A 21,647-nucleotide genomic window follows, 5' to 3' on the forward strand; every position below is an offset into this window, starting at 1 on the left:
GACCTACAAGCTTTACATGGAGCTACATTAGTAGTTAACTTAATAATATTTACACAAGTATTATAAATGTGTAATACTCATCCAGTACTAGCTACCAAACAAAATATCAACTCTTTTAGGGATTTACCTTTTAGTCCTTGCTACAAAAAAATATATACACAAATAATTACCTACAAATTAGTTATAACTATCAACTCTTTTTTATTAAAAATTATATTGCAATAAATTACTTACGAATGTGTTGCTAATATTTTTATAGTTAATTGTAATTCATAAAATTATAAGGACTAAAAAAACAAATTTAAAATAAAACAACTAAAATAAAGTAAAAGTCTAAATTATTTTAAAATGAATACCACTTTCAAACTATAAAAACTAAAATATACAAATTATGAAACTATACATATTTAAAAATATTTTAAATAATAAAACTAATTATATTTAAAAAATAATTTTTTTATAATTAAAAAAAAGGTTCTTACGGATTGACAATCCATAAGAAACTTATAGATTGATAATCCGTAAGAACCATATGGATTATCAATCCGTGAGAAACATACAAATGGTCAATCCGTAAGAAATATATGAATTTTTAATTCGTAAGTTATATAAAAATTATGGATTATCAATCTGTAAGAACCTTATGGATTGTCAATCTATTAGAAATATACAGATTGTTAATTCGTAAGTTATATAAAACTTACGGATTGATAATATGTAAGTTTTATATTACGAATTATAAATCAATAAGTTTTATATAGATTGCATATTCGTATAAAACTAGATCGAAGTTGTAGAGTAAAATCAACGTACTTCCGTCGTTAACAGCTACACCAACCACCACTTGCAAACAAACCACCGTAACCGATGCGCTTCGACCAAAATGGACACAACAACGAAGGAGCACCTCTCATGAGAAGAAATGCAAAGAACAAAACAACATAATGAATGGTGTGTGAAGAAGGAATATGAAGATGAAGAGGTTAGCAGGGGTATTTTTTGGAATTTCAAAAAATTACTGGGTGCACAAGAAAAATGTAGGGTGCACAAAGCAATTCCCCACAAATAATAATGGCTGAAAGGAGTTGGCTTTGGTTTAGTTCTTCTATTTTGCACTCATTCTAGGACTCTGACACAGACATCTTAAGAAATCTCGGGTTTTTTCGATTGAGGACGAGGATATGGTTAAGCCGAAGCAACAGAAGAAGCTATACCAGAAGAAGCAACCACACCCACAAGTAGGTTTTAGCTTCTGTAATTTCTTATTTGTTTTTTACTTTTCATTTTCTCTCTGCAATTATTCTCTAGACTCTAGTAGTTCTATAATTCGTGGTGCATAATAATCTTGCGTTTGTGACCCCTATCTGTTATTTTCTAATGCCTCTCTTTGTTGCCAGTGCTTTCTTTATTTTACTATAGGTAATGATCAATAGAAACCCTATAATCATTTACCAATTTGATTATTTTATTTATTTATGTGATGTTTTAGAGTGAGATAAGTGTGGGTTGCATTGCATCTTTCATGGTTTCTTTCAGAGGGGGCATCTGTGTTGTGCTCTACTGAAATAATGCTCTGTTGCTAGTGACAATATTGTGAAGCTCGTGCTTTGAAAATTATGTGTAAGGAATATTTTTGAGTTTAGAATGCTGAACTGGGATCATCCATTTCTATTTTCTAGTTTAGTTATTAATTCATGAGGCTGCGGTAAAACTGGTTTACCTTACAGTTTACATTGGAGGTTAAAAAAAGACAATGACATTATATTATGGGTTATTTAAGGCTCATTTAAAGTTAAGCATAGGGTTTGGTTATCTACTGAAATAATGCTCTGTTGCTAGTGACAATATTGTGAAGCTTGTGCTTTGAAAATTATGTGTATGGAATATTTTTGAGTTTAGAATGCTGAACTGGGATCATCCATTTCTATTTTCTAGTTTAGTTATTAATTCATGTGGCTGCGGTAAAATTGGTTTACCTTACAGTTTACATTGTTGGTTAAAAAAAGACAATGACATTTATATTATGGGTTATTTAAGGCTTATTTAAAGTTAAGCATAGGGTTTGGTTATCTACTGAAATAATGCTCTACTGAATAATGCTCTGTTGCTAGTGACAATATTGTGAAGCTTGTGCTTTGAAAATTATGTGTATGGAATATTTTTGAGTTTAGAATGCTGAACTGGGATCATCCATTTCTATTTTCTAGTTTAGTTATTAATTCATGTGGCTGCGGTAAAATTGGTTTACCTTACAGTTTACATTGTTGGTTAAAAAAAGACAATGACATTTATATTATGGGTTATTTAAGGCTTATTTAAAGTTAAGCATAGGGTTTGGTTATCTACTGAAATAATGCTCTACTGAAATAATGCTCTGTTGCTAGTGACAATATTGTGAAGCTTGTGCTTTGAAAATTATGTGTATGGAATATTTTTGAGTTTAGAATGCTGAACTGGGATCATCCATTTCTATTTTCTAGTTTAGTTATTAATTCATGAGGCTGTGGTAAAACTGGTTTACCTTACAGTTTACATTGTTGGTTAAAAAACGACAATGACATTTATATTATGGGTTATTTAAGGCTCATTTAAAGTTAAGCACAGGGTTTGGTTATCTACTGTAATAATGCTCTACTGAAATAATGCTCTGTTGCTAGTGACAATATTGTGAAGCTTGTGCTTTGAAAATTATGTGCATGGAATATTTTTGAGTTTAGAATGCTGAACTGGGATCATCCATTTCTATTTTCTAGTTTAGTTATTAATTCATGAGGCTGCGGTAAAACTGGTTTACCTTACAGTTTACATTGGAGGTTAAAAAAAGATAATGACATTTATATTATGGGTTATTTAAGGCTCATTTAAAGTTAAGCATAGGGTTTGGTTATGAGCTTCTCTCTCTCTCCCGGATTTAGGGAGATTTTTTTTTCTTTTTTCCTGAAAGTCAACATGGTTTTCCTGTATTTTGACTTTGTCTTTGTGAAGGTATTAAAATTTTAAAGGCAACAAGTGATGGTACAATAAATCTTATTGCATTTACTATTAATTTAGCTATTTTGAAAAATAATAATAATGATACCTCCTATGTATATCAATTAGTGGGACAAGACTTTTGTTATTATTGTCATTGTGGATAGCTCCACTATATTAATATATCAAGTGACAAATCCTATAGTAAGTTTGTAGTACTTCTAGGAATAGATGTTGTTTGGATACTTTAGCCATTGGTGACCTGCCATTTATTGGCGACAGATTAAGAAGCAGGGAAAACAAGTAGGTACTTCTCAATTTCGGACTCAGTTGGATGGTCTGGGCTTACGCATTGTTGAAGTGACTGCAGATGGTAATTGTTTCTTCAGGTCAGTTTGAATACTTTGCATCCATTTTCACTTATTATATAATTTGTATTGTATATATTGTACAAAAGAGTATTAAAATGCTTCCGCTAGTGCCTAGCAGTTGTGTGCTTTTACATAATACATACTACTACTATAATAGGTATATTCACTTGCACACAAAATATCAATCTTGTTATTTTTATGCTGAAAACTTGTTGAGAGTCAGGAATAAAAATTGATTTGAAAGGACTTGATTTAGGATAAACTTAATCTCTTCTAATTATGTGTAATTATTACTATCAATCTATATAAACGAGCATCCCACTGTGTACTGTAGTTTTCACTCAACTTCCCTTTGTTTCTCTTATTTTACATGGTATCTAGAGCCAAGTTGAAGGAATAACAAAACAAAAATCGTGCCCCACATACAGTCCCCGGTGGACCTTTACCATTGTCATACTTATTCCAGCGACCTGCTTCCGCTTTCCAACGACCCTTTCCCCTTTTCCGACGTATTTTCCAGCAGTAGCTGCCATCCACCGATCTACACAACGGTGGTGATGGCAACCTCATTGGAGCTCCAATGCTCTCTCTCATGCCAAACACCATTTTTGCGCTCCATTGTTCCAGTGCGTTTGGCCACACTTCCACTGGTGCTATCGCTCTTCCATTCCGATGCTACCCCTATAGTTTGGGGTCATTCCGTGTTGGTTTGACAATTCCCCTTTGTTTTCCTTTTTCATGTAGCCCCTCTTTGCGGTGGACAGTACCACTCAGCTGCTCTGCACTTATAGACTTCTCAATGACTTTTTGTCAGACTTCACCTTTGACCACTGTTGTCCATTGCCAAAGACCGCCACGTCGTCCATGTGGCAGCCAACTCAAAACACTGCAACATGTGACCCCACGCAAGGTCCTTTTTCGGTGTGTGAGGTTCATGCACATGATGCGTGACGGATTCAATTTAGGTCCACTGACTTTTGATTGATTTCTCTTCGGATCTGATTGGAGCATTGGATAAGTAGGAAGACTTTGGCAGGCGATTTGTATTTTTTATTTATTTAAAGAAATGCTAAAATGTATTTTATTTTTTCTTTATTAAATGTATTTATTTTAAAATTTGTTTATTTAGAACAGACAGAATTCAATAGGTCTAAATCTTCGACGAGCGTCACACTGGTCTCCATTGTCACCGCAGGCCTTCGTTAGCTGCTGCCGGGCTATCATTTATCCGGCACAACCAGCTTTCATTTCTTTTTGGTTCACCTCATTTGTAACAAGCTCTCAGCTTAGTAAGCTTTAGCTAAGGGGAGTGTTGAGGATAAGGAATAAATATGTTTAGGGAAAACTTAATATCCTCTAATTATGTGTAATTAGTAATTATTACTATCAGTCTATATAAACGAGCATTCCGCTACGGTTTTCACTCAACTTCTCTCTGTTTCTCTTATTTTACAAAAATTACAAAATCTTGGCATTATGAGTTATTAAATTAGATCCCTACCACTTCCCAATCCCCCCCCCCCCCCCCCCCCCCCCCCCCCCCTTTCCTGTTTTGGCTTTCTGGGTTGACAAGTTTCAGTGGCTTTTGGTCTTTTCGGTATGATGAGTCAATTGTGTGAAAAGCATAATATATTAGTTTAACACCTGCACTCTTCTGTTCTTATGCAGAGCTGTTGCTGATCAGTTGGAAGGCAATGAGGAGGAACATGGAAAGTACCGCAGCATGGTGGTGAAACACATATTGGTACGATATTCTGGAAACAGTTTTATTTTTTTCTTCCTTCTTGGTTCAACTTTTTAACTGACTACTCTGAGTTTTAATCTTATGTAATGATTTTGATTCTTGAAATACTTAATCTGTGGGAAGAAGAAAATTGATTGGGTCTGAAACCTTTATCTGGTTAATCACCTCAGTATTCACAGTTAACTCAGTAAGTATAAAGAAAGTTGGCAAAATATAAAATAACATCCATAATCAATCATAAGGATTGCTGATTGCCTGCATATTGCCTATTTTTTTTTGTCAGTGATACTTTATGTTTGTGTACATTACCATTGACTGAGGCTGCTAACTTTCCTGTGTTAGTTTCCCTCTTTACTTTTTGGGATAATTCCTTCACATAACTTGGTCTTGAAGCTGTAATTAACAGGATAACCGGGAGATGTTTGAACCCTTTATCGAAGATGAAGTCCCATTTGATGAATATTGCCAGTCTATGGAAAATGATGGTACGTGGGCTGGACATATGGAATTGCAGGCAGCTTCTCTTGTAACGCGTAGTAATATATGCATTCATCGGGTGAGCAGCATTGTTGAAGATTATTAACTCCCTCCCCTTATATTCTCTTGCATATTTTGTATGGTACATTGATGATTAATTAGATTATCCATTGCTCATACTTTTATACAAATTAAGATTGGGATGTACTGCAGTGGAGATATTTTTACATTCTATCTTTGTCCCATGCAATTTTATTTTGTTTTTGAATGTGCGCAAGCTTTGTTCATTAATGTGAAGACTGAAAATAGTAAAATACACATTTTTCAGATACAGATAATTGTTTCTAAAATTTCTTGGATAGACTTTGCATGTTTTTTTTTTTTTTTTGGTGGAATGGATAGACTTTGCATGTTGATACATGCTAAAGTTAAATTGAAATTCCTATTCTTATTGGTGTTCTTTTGCAGAACATGTCCCCTCGTTGGTACATAAGAAATTTTGATAATCGTGGAGTTCGTATGATCCATCTGTAAGTACTAGAGTCTATGGTTATTATGTGAAATTGCACTGCTTTGTCTATTTTGTCTGAAAATTATATTGATTTTTTTATATCTTGTTTATATCTTCAACTTGTTGGTAGGCTCTGGGTCTTCATTTTTATGATTAGCAGACATTTGCTTTCAAATCAGCCATTCAATTAGTAAAACAACCACCTTAGAATCACACACACACACATGCACATGAATGGAGTATCAGAATTGTAGTGCATGCTGGTTATTTAGACATGAGATACGGTAAATGATAATTAAATGTGATATAGGAAGCTGGTAGCAACTGATATAATTCAGTTGGATTCTTTGAAGGAACATTGTTAAAGTCAAGGAGTGAACATCCAATCATTGTCTGTGAATGAAAAATCCTGTTACTGATTTTGCCAAAGATTTGGATCCCATTATTTATTAGTTCTTACAGATCTTATTGATTGGTATGTGATTCAAGTATTTAGTAATTAATATTTTCTAATCTTAATCACATCATTTTATCTCTTAGGGGTGACCATGTCATATAATATTGTCCCGTGTGCTGTTGATCTATTTATGCATAATGCATGTAATTAAGATTTAAGGTATATCAATTCCTATGCAAAATAATTGTCTTGAGTGAAAACAGTTTTTGTTTCATATTGTAAGGGCTGTTAGTTTTTCACTAACAGCACCCAGACAGTTACATTCTGTTAGAAGTTAGTTAGAGTTAGTTATGGTTAGTTTCTCAGTTCAGAGGTCTTTAAATACCCCGGTTGTAACTAACTTAAATCAACTTTTCAGAATCAATAATATAAGTTTTTCCTTCTCCTGTTTTCAATGTTTTCGCTTATTCTCTGTGTTCTCTAACTCTGGTATGGTATCAAAGCTCGTTTCTTCGTAAAAGCTCTTTTCTTTAGTTTATTGAGCTTCACCTTCACATCCATGGCTTCCGCGTCTCAAGGTTTAAGTTTGCATTCATTTCCGACGACGATAGCTGAGAAATTGGATGATACCAACTATCTACACTAGCGACAACACGTCGAACCAGTCATCAAATCGCACAAGTTGCAGAGGTTTGTGGTTAATCCAATCGGTCTGCCTCAATTTCTCATAGAAGATGATCGAATCATGGATCATGTTAATCTATGAAACATGGGAAGTACAGGACCAAACACTCCTTGTTTGGCTTCAATTGATGCTCTCAAAGTCCGTTCTTTCACACGTGTTAGGCTCGAATCACTCCTATCAGGTGTGGGAGAAGATTCATGAGCATTTCAGCCTTCTCACCAAGTCTAGGGCACGTCAATTATGGACCACAATGTGTGCTGGTCTCACTCGAAGGGAAAACGATGGATGAGTACCTTCACAAAATCAAAAGCTATGTCGATGAGCTTGCTGGTGTTGGAGTTCCGGTTCGCCATGAGGAGCATCTCAATGCTATTCTTGAAGGTCTACCTTCGGACTATGCGCCAATAGTTTTCGTGATTGAAAGCAAGAAATGTACGCCATCCATTGCTGAGATTGAGGCTCTGCTTTATGACCACGAAACTCGCCTTGTTCGGTACAATCGAGACACTCAGATGCTTGCATCTCCATACCTGAATTACACTCAAGGTTATTCGTATGGAAGCTCATATAAAGGTAATGATTCTGGTGGCTCCAGAGGAGGTTATGGTAGAAGTAACGGTGGTCGTAATACTTCGTTTGATCACAGTGGTGGTCGCGGTGGTTCTAGCAGAGGCCGCGGTGGAGGAAGGTTTGCCAACTTTCAATGTCAAATCTGCCTCAAGTATGGTCACACTATCAATGTTTGCCATTTTTGATCTGATATGAATTTTCAACCTCACGAGTCACTCACTTTTGTTGATCCAACTACACTCCAACCTATCCCATATTCAACTGGTTCGATTAGGTCCTTAAACACTTGGGTTAATCCTAACTCTAAGTCTGTTGCTCAGCCAACTAATCAACCTAGTGTTATGCTTACAAGCTCAGCATCTCATGGCAATGGTCAAGCTAGCTCGACATGGATTCTAGATTCTGAAGCTAGTTTCCATGTGACTGGTGAATCTCAGCATATCAAGCAGCTGTCACATTTTGATGGACCTGATCAGATTTTTATACGAAATGGTGAAGGTTTGAGCATTTCGAGTACCAATTCTTCATCTTTTGTCTCTCCTAATGACTCTGATATTACTTTCAAACTTAATAAGCTATTACACGTTCCTTCAATTTCAAAAAAATTGTTGTGTCAGTCAATTTGCTAAAGATAATGTTGTTTTCTTTGAGTTTAATCCTCACTCATGTCTTGTGAAATCACTGGGGACCAATAAAGTGCTCCTTCAGGGTGTTGTAGGTGTTGATGGTCTCTATTCATTTCATAACATCAGACTTTAGGACCACAAACTCAGCTGTTATCAACATCATCTTCTACTGCTAATAAAGATTCTGTTGTTTCACCTCCTAGCACTGTTAATCTTTGGCATGCTAGGTTAGAACATCCTAATAGTCATGTACTGAAACTAGTTTTTGATCAGTGTAATATTTCTTCATCTAATAAAATGATTTCAGATTTTTGTGCCTCTTGTTGTATGGGAAAATCTCATAGGTTGTCTTTTCATTCATCTACTTCAGTTTATTCCCCTTTAGAACTTATCTTTACAGATTTATGGGGACCTTCTCATTTAACCTCCTACTCTGGATTCAAATATTATGTGTCATTTGTTGATGCTTTTTCAAGATACACTTGGATACTTCCTATTAAAACCAAAGCTGAAACTACATCTGTATTTCAAAATTTCAAGTCATCTGTTGAACTTCAACTTAACATTAAAATAAAATGTGTTCAATCTGACAGGGGGGTTGAATACAGACCTTTTGCTGCTCTATTAGCCTCCTATGGTATTTCACACAGATTAATTTGTCCACACATTCATCATCAAAATGGTGTAGTTGAGAAAAAACATAGACACATAGTAGACCTAGGATTCACATTGCTCCGTCATGCAACTTTACCTCTACAATTTTGAGATTATGCTTTTGTCACTGCAGTTTATTTGATTAATAGACTACCCACTGCATCCCTCAACTTTGCTATTCCCTTTGTTACTCTTTTCAACAAAGAACCTAATTTTTCATTTTCTTAAAACATTTGGTTGTGCTTGTTTTCCTTTGTTGAAACCTTATCATACTCATAAACTCAACTTTAGGTCTCAAGAGTGTATATTTTTAGGGTACTCCTCATCACATAGAGGCTATAAATGTTTATCTTCAACTGGTAGAATTTATATTTCTAAGGATGTTTTGTTTAATGAATTGAGATTTCCTTATTCAGATTTATTTTCCTCATCCTCTAGTCTTACACAAAATGTTAACTCCTATTTTAATCTTAATCCTGACCTATCTCCTCCTTTTGTAGCTCCTGCACCTTCACTTTCCCAAATGCCTCCCTCTAATTCTCTTTCTGGCTCCTCCTGGTTTTTCTGCTGCCTCAAACCAATCCTCATCTGAATCCACTTCCACTCATCCTTAGTCATCCAATACAGTGTCTCATAGTGAGTCTATACCATCTGAATCCACTTCCATTCATTCTCAACCATCAAATACTGTTCTCATAGTGAGTCTCTATCTGCATCAACTTCAATTCCCACTAACACTCATCCTATGCAAACTAGATCCAAATCTGGAATACATAATCCTAGCCTGCATCCTTCATTATTTCTTACTTATTCTGAACCTAAAAGTGTAAAGTAGGCTCTTGAAAGTTCAGAATGGTTTGCAGCTATGCAAGAGGAGTATAATGCTCTGCTGAGAAACAGAACTTGGGATTTAGTTCCCTTACCTGCTGGTAGACAAGCTATTGGATGCAAGTGGATCTTTAGAATAAAAGAAAATGCAGATGGTTCAATTAACAGGTTCAAAGCTAGACTAGTTGCTAACGGTTTTCATCAAGTTCATGGCTGACTTTCATGAGACATTTTCTCCTGTGGTTAAACCAGTTATGATGGGTATCAACAAAAACAGGTAATGAAACAGTAAATTACTAGAACAGTAATGGAATGGAAATGGATATATTATAATGGAAATGGCTTATTACAATATATGAAAAATGAAGATAGAATTGATAACAAACTATCAATTCTCCATAGCACAATGGCTCCTCAATTCACGCTAGTGAATTGCCTTTGCTAACAGAAAACTTAGCTACCATTCTCTTTCCTCTAACCACCCTTATATACACCTCACTCCAAGCACCTCATGCAAATCTTCACACAATATTCCCTTCCACGTAATCATTCTTTCTGTTGCCAACGTTCCCCATAATACCCTTCTTATTCTTTCTTTGGTAGACTCTCCATACCTTAGGTCTTGGGCCCTCATCAATGCCCACTAGCTCATCAGCATTCCTATCAATACCACCCTCTTCAATAAGAACCTTGTCCTCAAGGTTAAATTTCGGAAACTGTCCCCTAATAACAACATCATCTTCCCATGTCACATCATCAATAGACTTGTCTTTCCATTGAATAAGACTCTGAGGAACTGAACTGCCATTCTTCATAATGATTCTAGTACCCAGCACTCTAACAGGATAAATTTCCTCATCCATGATTACTTCAAGATCTTTAGGCAACTCATTCTGCACATGATATTCCCCTACAGCCTTCTTAAGCAATGAAACATGAAATATAGGGTGGATTTTGGACTGATCAGGCAGTTGCAGTTTATAGGCCACTGCACCAATTTTTTTAATGATTTTGAAAGGTCCATAAAATCTGGCTGCTAGCTTCTGATTAATTCTCTTCACAACAGACTGCTGCCTATGAGGCCTCAGCTTCAAGAACACCCACTCTCCCACTTCAAACTTCACATCTCTTCTCTTCTTGTCAGCATAAGTCTTCATCTGTTGTTGAGCCCTCAAAAGATGAGCTTTCAATTGACTCAAAGCCTCATCCCTCTCCTGTAATTCCAAAGCCACTGCAGCTACCTTAGTTTCATTACTAAGGAATCGAATTAACTTGGGAGGTTGTCTGCCATACACTACCTCAAAAGGGGTTTTTCCAATTGACTCATGGTAGGTAGTATTGTACCAATACTCTGCCCATGACACCCAATAAGACCAGGTTTTAGGTTGTTCAGCCACAAAACACCTAAGATAGCTCTCTAAACATCGGTTTATAACCTCTGTTTGTCCATCTGTCTCTGGATGGTAAGATGAACTCATTTTCAGACTTGTCCCCTGTAGCTTAAAAATTTCTCTCCAAAAATGACTAATAAACAGAGGGTCTCTGTCACTCACAATTGACATAGGAATGCCATGTAGCCTTATCACTTCCTTCACAAAAATCTCTGCTATAGTCTTAGCTGTGTAGGGATGTTTTAACAAAATGAAATGACTGTATTTAGAGAGCCTATCCACAACAACCAATATTGCCTCATAACCCCTAGACTTAGGCAATCCAGTTATGAAATCAATAGACAAGTCCTCCCATATGGCATTAGGTATGGGTAGAGGTTGTAGTAACCCTCCAGGAGTTGTAGCAGCATATTTCTGTCGTTGGCACACATCACATGCTCTAACATAGTCCCTGACTGTTTTCTGCATACCTATCCAATACAAGTTCTCAGCTACTCTCTTGTAAGTTCTCAAAAATCCAGAATGACCTCCCATTGGTGTTTCATGACATTCTTTTAACAATGTCATGATACAACAATACCCCTTGATGTATAGATCAAATATCCCTTGATGTATCACAAAACCAGGGTACTTGTCAGGATTTTCCACCACTTTCTTTAGCAATTCTTGAACCGACACATCATTTTCCACATCTTTCAGCAGTTGCTGCCTACCTATCCACACAGGTGAATAAGCCATAACTGCTAACTCACAATCATCATAGCATCTGGACAATGCATCTGCAGCTTTGTTTTCCAAACCCGGTTTATACTTTACTTCAAATTGGTAGCCTAACAGCTTAGCCAACCAACATTGCTGGTCTGGTGAAGAAATCTTTTGTTGTAGGAAATGCTTCAGGCTCTTATGGTCTGTATACACTACAAATTCCTTCCCTAACAAGTAGTGTCTCCAGTGTTGGATTGAAAGAACCAATGCCATTAATTCTTTTTCATAAACAGACTTAGCCAAGTTATTTTCAGACAAGGCTTTGCTGAAATAGGCAATTGGTTGTCTGTTTTGCATAAGAACAGCTCCAATGTCCCTACCAGCTGCATCACACTCCACTTCAAAAGCCACATCAAAGTTTGGTAATGCTAGGACAGGAGATGTGGTCATGACTGTCTTCAGCTTCTAAAAAGCTTCCCTAGCAGACTCATTCCATAAGAAGTTGTCTTTTTTTGTTAAATCTGTGAGTGGTCTAGCAATTTTACCATAGTCTTTAACAAACTTCCTATAGTAACCAGTGAGACCTAAGAAACCCCTCACCCCTTTTACAGTCTTAGGCTCAGGCCACTCCATTATGCACTTCACTTTACTAGGATCAACAGACACACCAACAGCAGAGATGATATGGCCTAAATAATCCACTTGTGAACAACCAAAACTGCACTTCTTGTTTGCCACAAAGCAATGCTTCACCAAAACTTCCAGCACTAGTTTTACATGGTTCAAATGGTCCTGTTCATTCTTGCTATAAACAAGAATGTCATCAAAAAACACCAGCACAAACTGTCTAAGAAAGGGTCTGAATATATCATTCATTGTTGCCTGAAATGTTGCTGGAGCATTCATCAATCCAAAAGGCATGACCAGATATTCATAGTGGCCATTGTGGGTTCTAAAAGCTGTCTTATGGATATCTTGCTCATGCACCCGTATCTGATGATAGCCAGACTTTAAATCAATCTTAGAAAAAACTGTAGACCCAAACAATTCATCCAACAGTTCATCAACTACAGGTATAGGATATTTGTCTGGCACTGTAGCTTTGTTCAAGGATCTATAATCCACACACATCCTCCAAGAGCCATCTTTCTTTTTAACTAAAATAACAGGGCTAGAGAAAGCACTCATACTAGGCCTGATTACTCCAGCTTGAAGTAACTCAGCCACTTGCTTCTCAATCTCCTCCTTCTGGTGATGAGGATACTTATATGGTCGCATATTAACAAGTCCATAATTAGGAATAAGATTTATCTGATGTACCTGACTTCTTATGGGAGGTAATGATAATTGTTCTGTAAACACTTCAGGAAAAGTTGTCAGTAAATCACCAATGTTTCCTTGAATTTTCACATTACTGTCCAGTAGCTTCTCTTCAAGAGACCATAACTCAACAGGACTCATAGCTCTTTCCTTCCCTTCTAAGTATGTGTGCAAACATCCTTGAACTAACTGCCTTCCACCTTGACCCTTCAAAGTCATCATTTCACCATTATGCCAAAACTGCATGGTTAGATCCTTCCAATCCATCACCACCTTGCCCAAAGTACTGAGCCAAGAGACTCCTAGAACCACATCCAAACCACCCAGTCCTAATACCAACGCATCAATTTCAAACTCATTAGACCCTAGGACAAGTCTAACTCTTCTGCAAACCCCTTCAGATAACACCTTGTGACCATCCCCTAACTTGATCCTCTTCACAGTGGTTGGAGTAACCTTCAAACCCAAAGCAGTGACCAACTCTGGAGAGATGAAACTATGGCTTGCTCCACTATCGATGAGCACACCCACATTAACATGCTCCAACTTCCCTTCAATTTTCATTGTTTGAGACTCCCCCATCTTCCCCAGAACTCCAATCAACTTACACTCCGCCTCCGTCATCTCTTCCTCCTCCGACTCTTCACCCTCCATGGCTACAATCTCACCGTCATCATTCAAAGACTCACCATCACCCAAAATAAGCACACGCAGTGAACGTTCAGGGCATTTGTGTTGAGTAGGGTGGTACTTACCCCCACACTTGAAGCATAAGCCCTTAGCTCGTCTTTCCTCCATTTCCTCACTGTTAATCCCTCTCCACCGATCGTTCGTACCACCACGACGATCCCCTTCGTGTTTCCTTCCTGTTGAACTCAACGACGACGTCGTATTGGAAGTGGATCCAATAGAAACAGTTTTGCGAGATGGGTTAGTCCAACCCGATTTTGAGAAACGGGTTATTTCCTTCTGGGCCAGGTTGGACCCAGTCCGGAATTTAGATCCAGGCCCATATTCACTACGACCCACATTCTTCTTCATAGAGGCCCTGTTTTCATCATCGTCTTCCTCGCGAAGCTCTTCCTCCACATCCTTCGCAATTCTCATCATCTGCATACGATTGGCAGGGTTGAGAGTCCTTACCCTCCGTCGTATGGGTGCTTTCAACCCACTCATAAAGTAACCCAAGTATTGCTCCTCAGGTAAACGTCCCACCTGAGATGACAACAGCTCAAACGCCTCGACAAACTCCTCCACACTTCCCGTTTGTCTCAACATAGATAACTCTTCAAACGGATTCTCTAATCGCCGACCACCGTACCGCGCAATTAGTGCCTTCTTCAGCTTCTCCCATGAAAGATCGTCCTCTGTTTCCATTAGCAAATTGAACCAATGGATTGTGGATCCTTCCATGCTCAATCGTGACAGCTTCACACGCATCTCCTCCGGTGTATTCTGCACGTCAAAGTAGATCTCAGCACGTGTGATCCACGCCACTGGATCCTCACCTTCGAAGAGGGGTAGTTTCACCTTCTTTCCGGCGAGACGAGACTCGTTCTGTGATGAATCACCCACAGAAGCCTCACCTTCTTGTGTTGCTCCCTTCTGACCGATTTGTTTACTGAGCTCAGTTAAAACCAAACTCTGCTGTTGCATCTGCTGAGCGTGTTGTGACATTTGCAGAGCAAGCTCTTGCAATGTCGTTGTGACATTTCCCATCTGTGTCTCCAGAGCTTCAATCCGATCACCCATTTTGGGTTTCCTTGGCATCTACAATCACTGGTTCCAGGGGAATTGATCAGGCAGGTCGGACCAATTGATGGGTATCAACAAAAACAGGTAATGAAACAGTAAATTACTAGAACAGTAATGGAATGGAAATGGATATATTATAATGGAAATGGCTTATTACAATATATGAAAAATGAAGATAGAATTGATAACAAACTATCAATTCTCCATAGCACAATGGCTCCGATTTAGGTTGTTCTCACTCTTTCTCTCTCTCAAGGTTGGGAATTATTTCAGCTTGATGTCAACAATGTCTTTCTAAACGGGCTACTTGAGGAGTCTGTCTGTATGAATCATCCTGCAGGTTTTGAGGTTGGAGGCAAATCCTTGATTTGTAAGCTCAATAGAGCTCTCTATGGGTTAAAGCAAGCTCCAAGGCAGTGGTTTGACAGGTTAAGATCTGCACTAACTCAGCTTGGGTTTGTGGGAAGCAAGTGCGATCCTTCTTTATTCATCTACACACATCAAAAGCATACTGTCTACATTCTAGTTTATGTGGATGATATCATAATCACATGCGGTTCTATCTCTCTCATTCAACAGCTAACTTCAAAATTAAATACAGCCTTTTCTCTTAAGAAGCTGGGTCACTTGGATTATTTCTTAGGGCTGGAGATTAAATATCTTCCTAACAGATCTATATTAATGACTCAAAGCAAGTATGTGCGTGATTTGCTTCATAAGACTCAAATGGCTGAGGCACATTCTATCTCCAGTCCTATGGTTACAAACTGCAAATTATCTAAACATGGGCTGATTTATTTCATGATCCAACACTCTATAGATCAGTAGTGGGTGCCCTGCAGTATACTACCCTTACTAGACCAGAAATCAGCTTTGCAGTTAATAAGGTTTGTTAGTATATGGCCAATCCCTTGGACTCTCATTGGGCTGTGGTTAAAAGAATCTTGAGATATCTCAAGGGTACCCTGTTTCATGGTTTACTTCTTCAACCTGCTCCTGTTTCAAAACCTATGGCACTTTATGCTTTCTGTGATGCTGATTGGGCATCAGATATTGATGACAGACGTTCCACATCAGGGGCTGCCATCTTTCTTGGCTCAAACTTGATATCTTGGTGGTCTCAAAAGCAGAAAGTCACAGCAAGATCCAGCACTGAAGCTGAATATCGCAGCTTGGATCAAACATCTACTGAATTGACCTGGATTCGAACTCTTCTAGTAGAGTTACATGTTTCTTTCAATACTCCTGTGCTTTATTGCAATAATCAAAGTGCAGTGTCCATAGCACATAATCCCTGTATTCCATAGTAGAACAAAGCATATGAAAATTGATGTATTTTTTGTAAGAGAACAAGTTTTGGCTAAGCAACTCTCAGTTGTGCATCTTCTTGCCTTAGATCAGTGGGCTGATGTCTTAACCAAACCACTTTCCTCAGCAAGATTTGAAGAACTGAGAGACAAACTCAATGTGAAGAGTTTTTTCTCTGAAAAATCTCCCCGTTTGAGGGTGTGGGGGGGGGGGGGGGGGGGATTAAAAAATGTAAAAACCTAAACGGGAAAAACGTTTTTTTTTATAATTTGAAAGGGCGGTTTTTTTTCCCTAAAAAGACCCAGGGAGGTTCCTTCTTTTAAAAATTTATTAGGGTTTATTTGAGTTAGTTATGGGTAGTTTCCCAGATCAAAAGGCCTTAAAAACCCCAAGTTGTAACTAACTCAAATCAACTTTTCAGAATCAATAATATAAGTTTTTCCTTCTCCTGTTCTCAATGTTTTCGCTTATTCTCTCTGTTCTCTAACTCTGGTAGATATGGTAAATGATAATTGAATGTGATATAGGAAGCTGGTAGCAACTGATATAATTCAGTTGGATTCTTTGAAGGAACATTGTTAAAGTTAAGGAGTGAACATCCAATCCTTGTCTGAATGAAAAATCCTGTTACTGATTTTGCCAAAGATTTGGATCCTATTATTTATTAGTTCTTACAGATCTTATTGATTGGTATGTGATTGAAGTATTTAGTAATTAATATTTTCTAATCTTAATCACATCATTTTATCTCTTAGGGGTGACCATGTCATATAATATTGTCCCGTGTGCTGTTGATCTGTTTATGCATAATGCATGTAATTAAGATTTAAGGTATATCAATTCCTATGCAAAATAATTTTCTTGAGCTTGCATACGAATTTGGTTGTTTTTATGTGTACAATGTTTTTCTAGGTCTTATCATGATGGGGAGCATTATAACAGTGTGCGGTTAAAGGATGATCCTTGTGATGGAGCTGCAAGGCCAATTGTAATTGAGGTTCTTATTATTTCTTTTTGCTGACTCTTGGATTAATGCTAAGAGTAGTAGCTATTGCCTGATTAATTCTAGTTTGTGAAAGGCTGATGCTGATCTTTCAGTACCATCACATCAAACAAAAGTTGTGGGCAACAAATTCCATGGGCGAGCTGGTTGGGAAGCCTTTCAACCAGGGTCCATAAAGTTGGTTATGGCAGGAACTGGATGTGAAAATGCCGAAAAAGTGGAACAGGTGAAATGAATGCATGCCTTGTTTATGTTGTTTGCTTGTGTTGCATGACATATTTCAGTTAAGCCAGATCTCTTGCTTGTTGCTGTCTTTTCTACAAAATTTAATAGCTTGCCATATATTCAAAGTATGCCTTCCTTGTCCCAGATTCTAGAGCAAGTAAATGGAGATGTTGACGCTGCAATAGAGTTTCTAATAGCAGAACAAGGAACAGAAGAATGCTCTGCAAACTCTGATTCCCTTCCAAATCAGGCTAATACTTGCGGTAATATATTCTTGTATAATGAATGCATTTTGTACTTTCTGTACTGTTAGAGGGAAAACTAACATATTTTCATGTTATTGGCAATTTTTTTCTCTATAGCATATTATGTCTTAGTAGGATTCATACATGTTTATGTTTATGCATTAGCATTTGGTATAAACTATTATGATTAATGGAAAAGAATTGAATTTTTTTGTTCTATTGTAACTCTTATCTCAAATTTCTAGCATGTGCAGGTCATGATGAAAATGAGAATCATAAGCAGCACAAAGAAGACATGGTAGAGGAAAGCACTAATGATGAATCAAATAATAGCTCCAAGAAGACCAATACTTATACCACATTGCAACCAAATGACAAGGTTCTCTATTTTCTTCTATTTTTGGTTTATTGGTGTTTAATTTAATCCCCTGTGGGGACGGGGGATGATCCAAAATAAATATGTTTTTCATAGATGATGTTCTAATATTATGATGATATGATCTCCTTTGGCATGCTTTTGTTTGTTGTTCTAACTGCCTCTTCTTTGTGGGGTTAACCTCAAGATTCCTAGAAACAAGGTCTGCCCGTGTGGTTCCCAAAAGAAATACAAAGCTTGTTGTGGATCTGCTTTGGGGAAACAATCGGCTAAGTTTGTAGTGTATGTGCCTTGGACTTTTCTATTGCTTTTTTTAAAATTTCAACTATTGAGCTAATGTATGCAGAGTGTCCAGAAATTTTTTCTCGGGGAGCTCACATGATTTTCCTTGAATTCAAGTTTGTTGGCTTGATTTAGTGTGCTACAAGAATGTAATCGGCTAGAGTTCCACAGTAGAAGATTTTAATTTGTGTGACCAATATATTTGTTGTCAGTCACCAAGCAGCTGACTCAAAAAAGGGCAAAAAAGAAAGGAAGCAAGGAAAAAAGGGGATTTCTGCAAAAGCTGAAGTACCTAGTGAATATGACTTGGTAACACCTGACATGGGTGCACTTTGTATTTGAATTGATAATAGATGTAAGACTTATTATACCTTGAACTGTTTGTCAACAGGAACTTTTCATTGCTTTGCAAAAATGATTAATGAGTTATTGTTTCTTCCCACAGAAGTTAGTTTTGTGCTTTCCCAGAGGAGATAAACTATTGAAGGTCAGTAAGTCTTGGCTGTACATTCCCATTGATTTTCAAGTTTACTGAATAACTTATAAAGAGAACTTTATCATTTTTTTCATGTTATGTCAACTGGTTGATATATGACATGATAATTCGTATCTGTTTCAATTGAAATTTTTTAATTCTTCCCAGATCGTTCTACCTATAATTGAGCTCTTCACAATACTAAAATCCTCAATTCATACTCAAGATTTCCAAATAGAAGGTACTTTATTTCCTTTCCTTCTAAATGAGGCGTAGCTTTCAGTAATCTAACATGACAACTTATTGGCTACCAAGATGTTAGAGTTGTAATAATTATGCTGCTATCGTGCCTTAAATATATAGCACTTTATATGTAGGCAGGCTATCTCAAAAGTGCATCTTGTGTCCTTGTAATATCAAATATTAGGAGATAGCACTACATGGGGTATTGTTTTCTTGATATGTGGCTTCCTTTTTGTAAACAGGTTTACTTTTGACAGAAGCAATATCATGAACAGGAAAATCATTTATAATTTTTGTTGCTTTGTGAAGAACGTGGAAGTCTTGATCACCCTTTTCATGGGAAATCTCGTGTGAGAATCAGTTTGCCTAAAATATAGGTGTTAGAAATATTACTGATAATGATTTATAGTAAAAAAGTTCAGCTGAACAAGGGTCCTTTCTCCTTTTTAATAGTTTTGGCTAGAGTCAATGGACCTAATCACCCAGAAGAGAGAAAAAGATATTTACATCATCTCGATAATCTAAGACTAGACTTGTTCAAAAGAGGAAGAATTAACAGTCCTAGTGGTTGTCAATTGCTAGTTCTTAATCTGATTGACTTGGCTTGATTTTCTAGAAAATTCCACCTTCAAGATATATTCTGTTATAGTAAGTTTGTTTCTAAAGTATTTTAAAATTTGAAATTACGATATAGTAAGAAGTAAACCAATGGGGTGGGATCGGAATATCATACATGAATGAATGCTACTTAATGTAGGATTTTGGTACAATTATTGTTGTTGACATAATAAAAATGTTTTTTGTCCCTATTAAATTCTCGTAACGGTTTTAGTCTCTACAAAAAAATTTATTTGTTTTTTCCTTCTTGCAAAATTATGGTGTCATTTTTTGTCTTGGAGCTAGGTTCAGTTATGTTGGAACCTATGTGTCCGATGACTGTGCACATAAGCTGGTCTAGTAACTAATCGAACATTGACATTGTGAAAATTCTATTCCTCTGCGTGTTCAGCTCTTTGAGTATGAGATCAGGCAACAGTGTTGCTTAATGGGGGTCTGATTGGCTTGACCAGGCAAGCAGGTTCAGCTCTCCGAGTCTGAGATCAAGCAACCTTCTGTCACTTCCTGAGACATCTTCATTAATTAGCCCAATTTGCTCAAACTTGAAGCCCCCATCAAGATTTGTGGTACCCCTTTGCTTTCTTTTTCTATGCTTTCAATTGGCTCCCCTTTTGTGTTTAGGGTTTAGAAATGCTTTTGGGTGAGATTCTAGAACCTATATGATGATGACGGAGTAGCGAGAGGGGGAGTCCCAATGAAGGATTCCGAAGGAGTCCTTAGCTTCGATTTTAATTGTGTCCTCGACGCCGCTCCCTTTGGCTTGCATGTCCACGATGACTCCTTTGTGATCGCTTTCATTGTATCCAACTGAGTCTCATTGCACCCTTTGTGGCAAACCTTGCGATCGATATCATCCCCTTGGCAATGATTTTGGGAAGATTAAGCACAAGAATGTTCCAATCACATGCCTTTACGCAAATGTTGTTCAAATCCATAATTTGTTTTTTGAATCTGATTTACGGGTTAGAGGTGGTCGTTGTTAGGGTTAGGGGTTTCAGATTTGGGGGTTAGAAGCGGGGGTTGTTTGGTTTGTTTTTTAAATTTGACTCTTGTTTCTTTTTTTCTTGTAATAACCACCATAAGATGTTTTCTTATTTTTTTATTGTTGGTGAAAAATAAGAGCAAAACGACAAAATAATTTAATTTTTTTGTTAAATAAATATAAATATTTTTTAAATGATCAATAGTTTTTTTAAAAAAAATTAAATGAAAAATAAAAATCTATACAATGAAAAATAATTTAAACCAATTTATTTGTATACATATGGATAAATTTGGGTAAATTTTAGGGTGAACCATCAATTGAATGGTTCGCCTAAGAAAAAAGTAACTAGTATTTTATACTCTGTAGCAAGATATTTTGGTGTGATTGTGATGTTTAATAGCCTTGGATATATAGTAAATCATTTGGAGGGTTAGATGTGTGATTGTTGACTTGTGATGAGTATTTTAAACATAATTTTGTAATCAATTGCTAATTGCACCACCATTATTTCTTTCTTCACCTCTTACACAATTATTTTACAACTATATTCTAAAAATACTTAAAATATATTTTTGATTCCTAATAAATATTTAATTTTTGTGTTTGATTCCTAATAATTTTTTTGTGTTAAGTTCTTAATAAAAAAACAATTTGTTCTTTGGTCCTTGACATTTTGTTTTAGTTCTTGATAAATTAGGAAATTTGGTGTTTTCTTCCTAATAAATTAGTGAAATTTTTTTAGCTAAAAATATTAAAACACAACATTCACTTATGTATTAGGGACTAAAGAAAGTGTTAAGGACTAAAAAGGATAGGAAAATGATAGAAAAAAAGAGGTTAAGTGAAAAGAACAAAATTAATAAGATAAACTCTCCCAACAAAA

General features: G+C 36.7%; 1 protein-coding gene across 9 annotated transcripts; it reads left to right on the forward strand.

Moving 5' to 3' along the window:
- Positions 1-1,098: 1,098 nt before the first annotated feature.
- Positions 1,099-20,813, forward strand: LOC100788938 (OVARIAN TUMOR DOMAIN-containing deubiquitinating enzyme 7). 9 transcript variants are annotated; one of them, XM_041010963.1, is made up of 14 exons: positions 1,099-1,238; positions 3,253-3,359; positions 5,010-5,085; positions 5,492-5,641; positions 6,031-6,092; positions 17,225-17,309; positions 17,392-17,541; positions 17,686-17,803; positions 18,040-18,164; positions 18,349-18,443; positions 18,561-18,798; positions 18,892-18,930; positions 19,087-19,159; positions 19,404-19,588. In XM_041010963.1, exons 1-11 carry the CDS (start codon positions 1,182-1,184, stop codon positions 18,571-18,573), a joined length of 1,038 nt encoding a protein of 345 aa, XP_040866897.1. In that variant the 5' UTR covers positions 1,099-1,181; the 3' UTR covers positions 18,574-18,798; positions 18,892-18,930; positions 19,087-19,159; positions 19,404-19,588. The 9 variants fall into 9 exon arrangements, with proteins under 9 accessions (XP_040866897.1, XP_014625404.1, XP_006600939.1 ...); XM_014769918.2 differs by lacking the exon at positions 19,404-19,588 and adding an exon at positions 20,171-20,813 and having other exon boundaries at positions 1,110-1,238; positions 18,031-18,164; positions 18,656-18,798; positions 18,889-18,930; XM_006600876.4 differs by having other exon boundaries at positions 1,110-1,238; positions 18,031-18,164; positions 18,656-18,798; positions 18,889-18,930.
- The last annotated feature ends 834 nt before the right edge of the window (positions 20,814-21,647 follow it).

This window comes from Glycine max, chromosome 17, assembly GCF_000004515.6.
Source record: "Glycine max cultivar Williams 82 chromosome 17, Glycine_max_v4.0, whole genome shotgun sequence".
Taxonomy (NCBI): domain Eukaryota; kingdom Viridiplantae; phylum Streptophyta; class Magnoliopsida; order Fabales; family Fabaceae; genus Glycine; species Glycine max.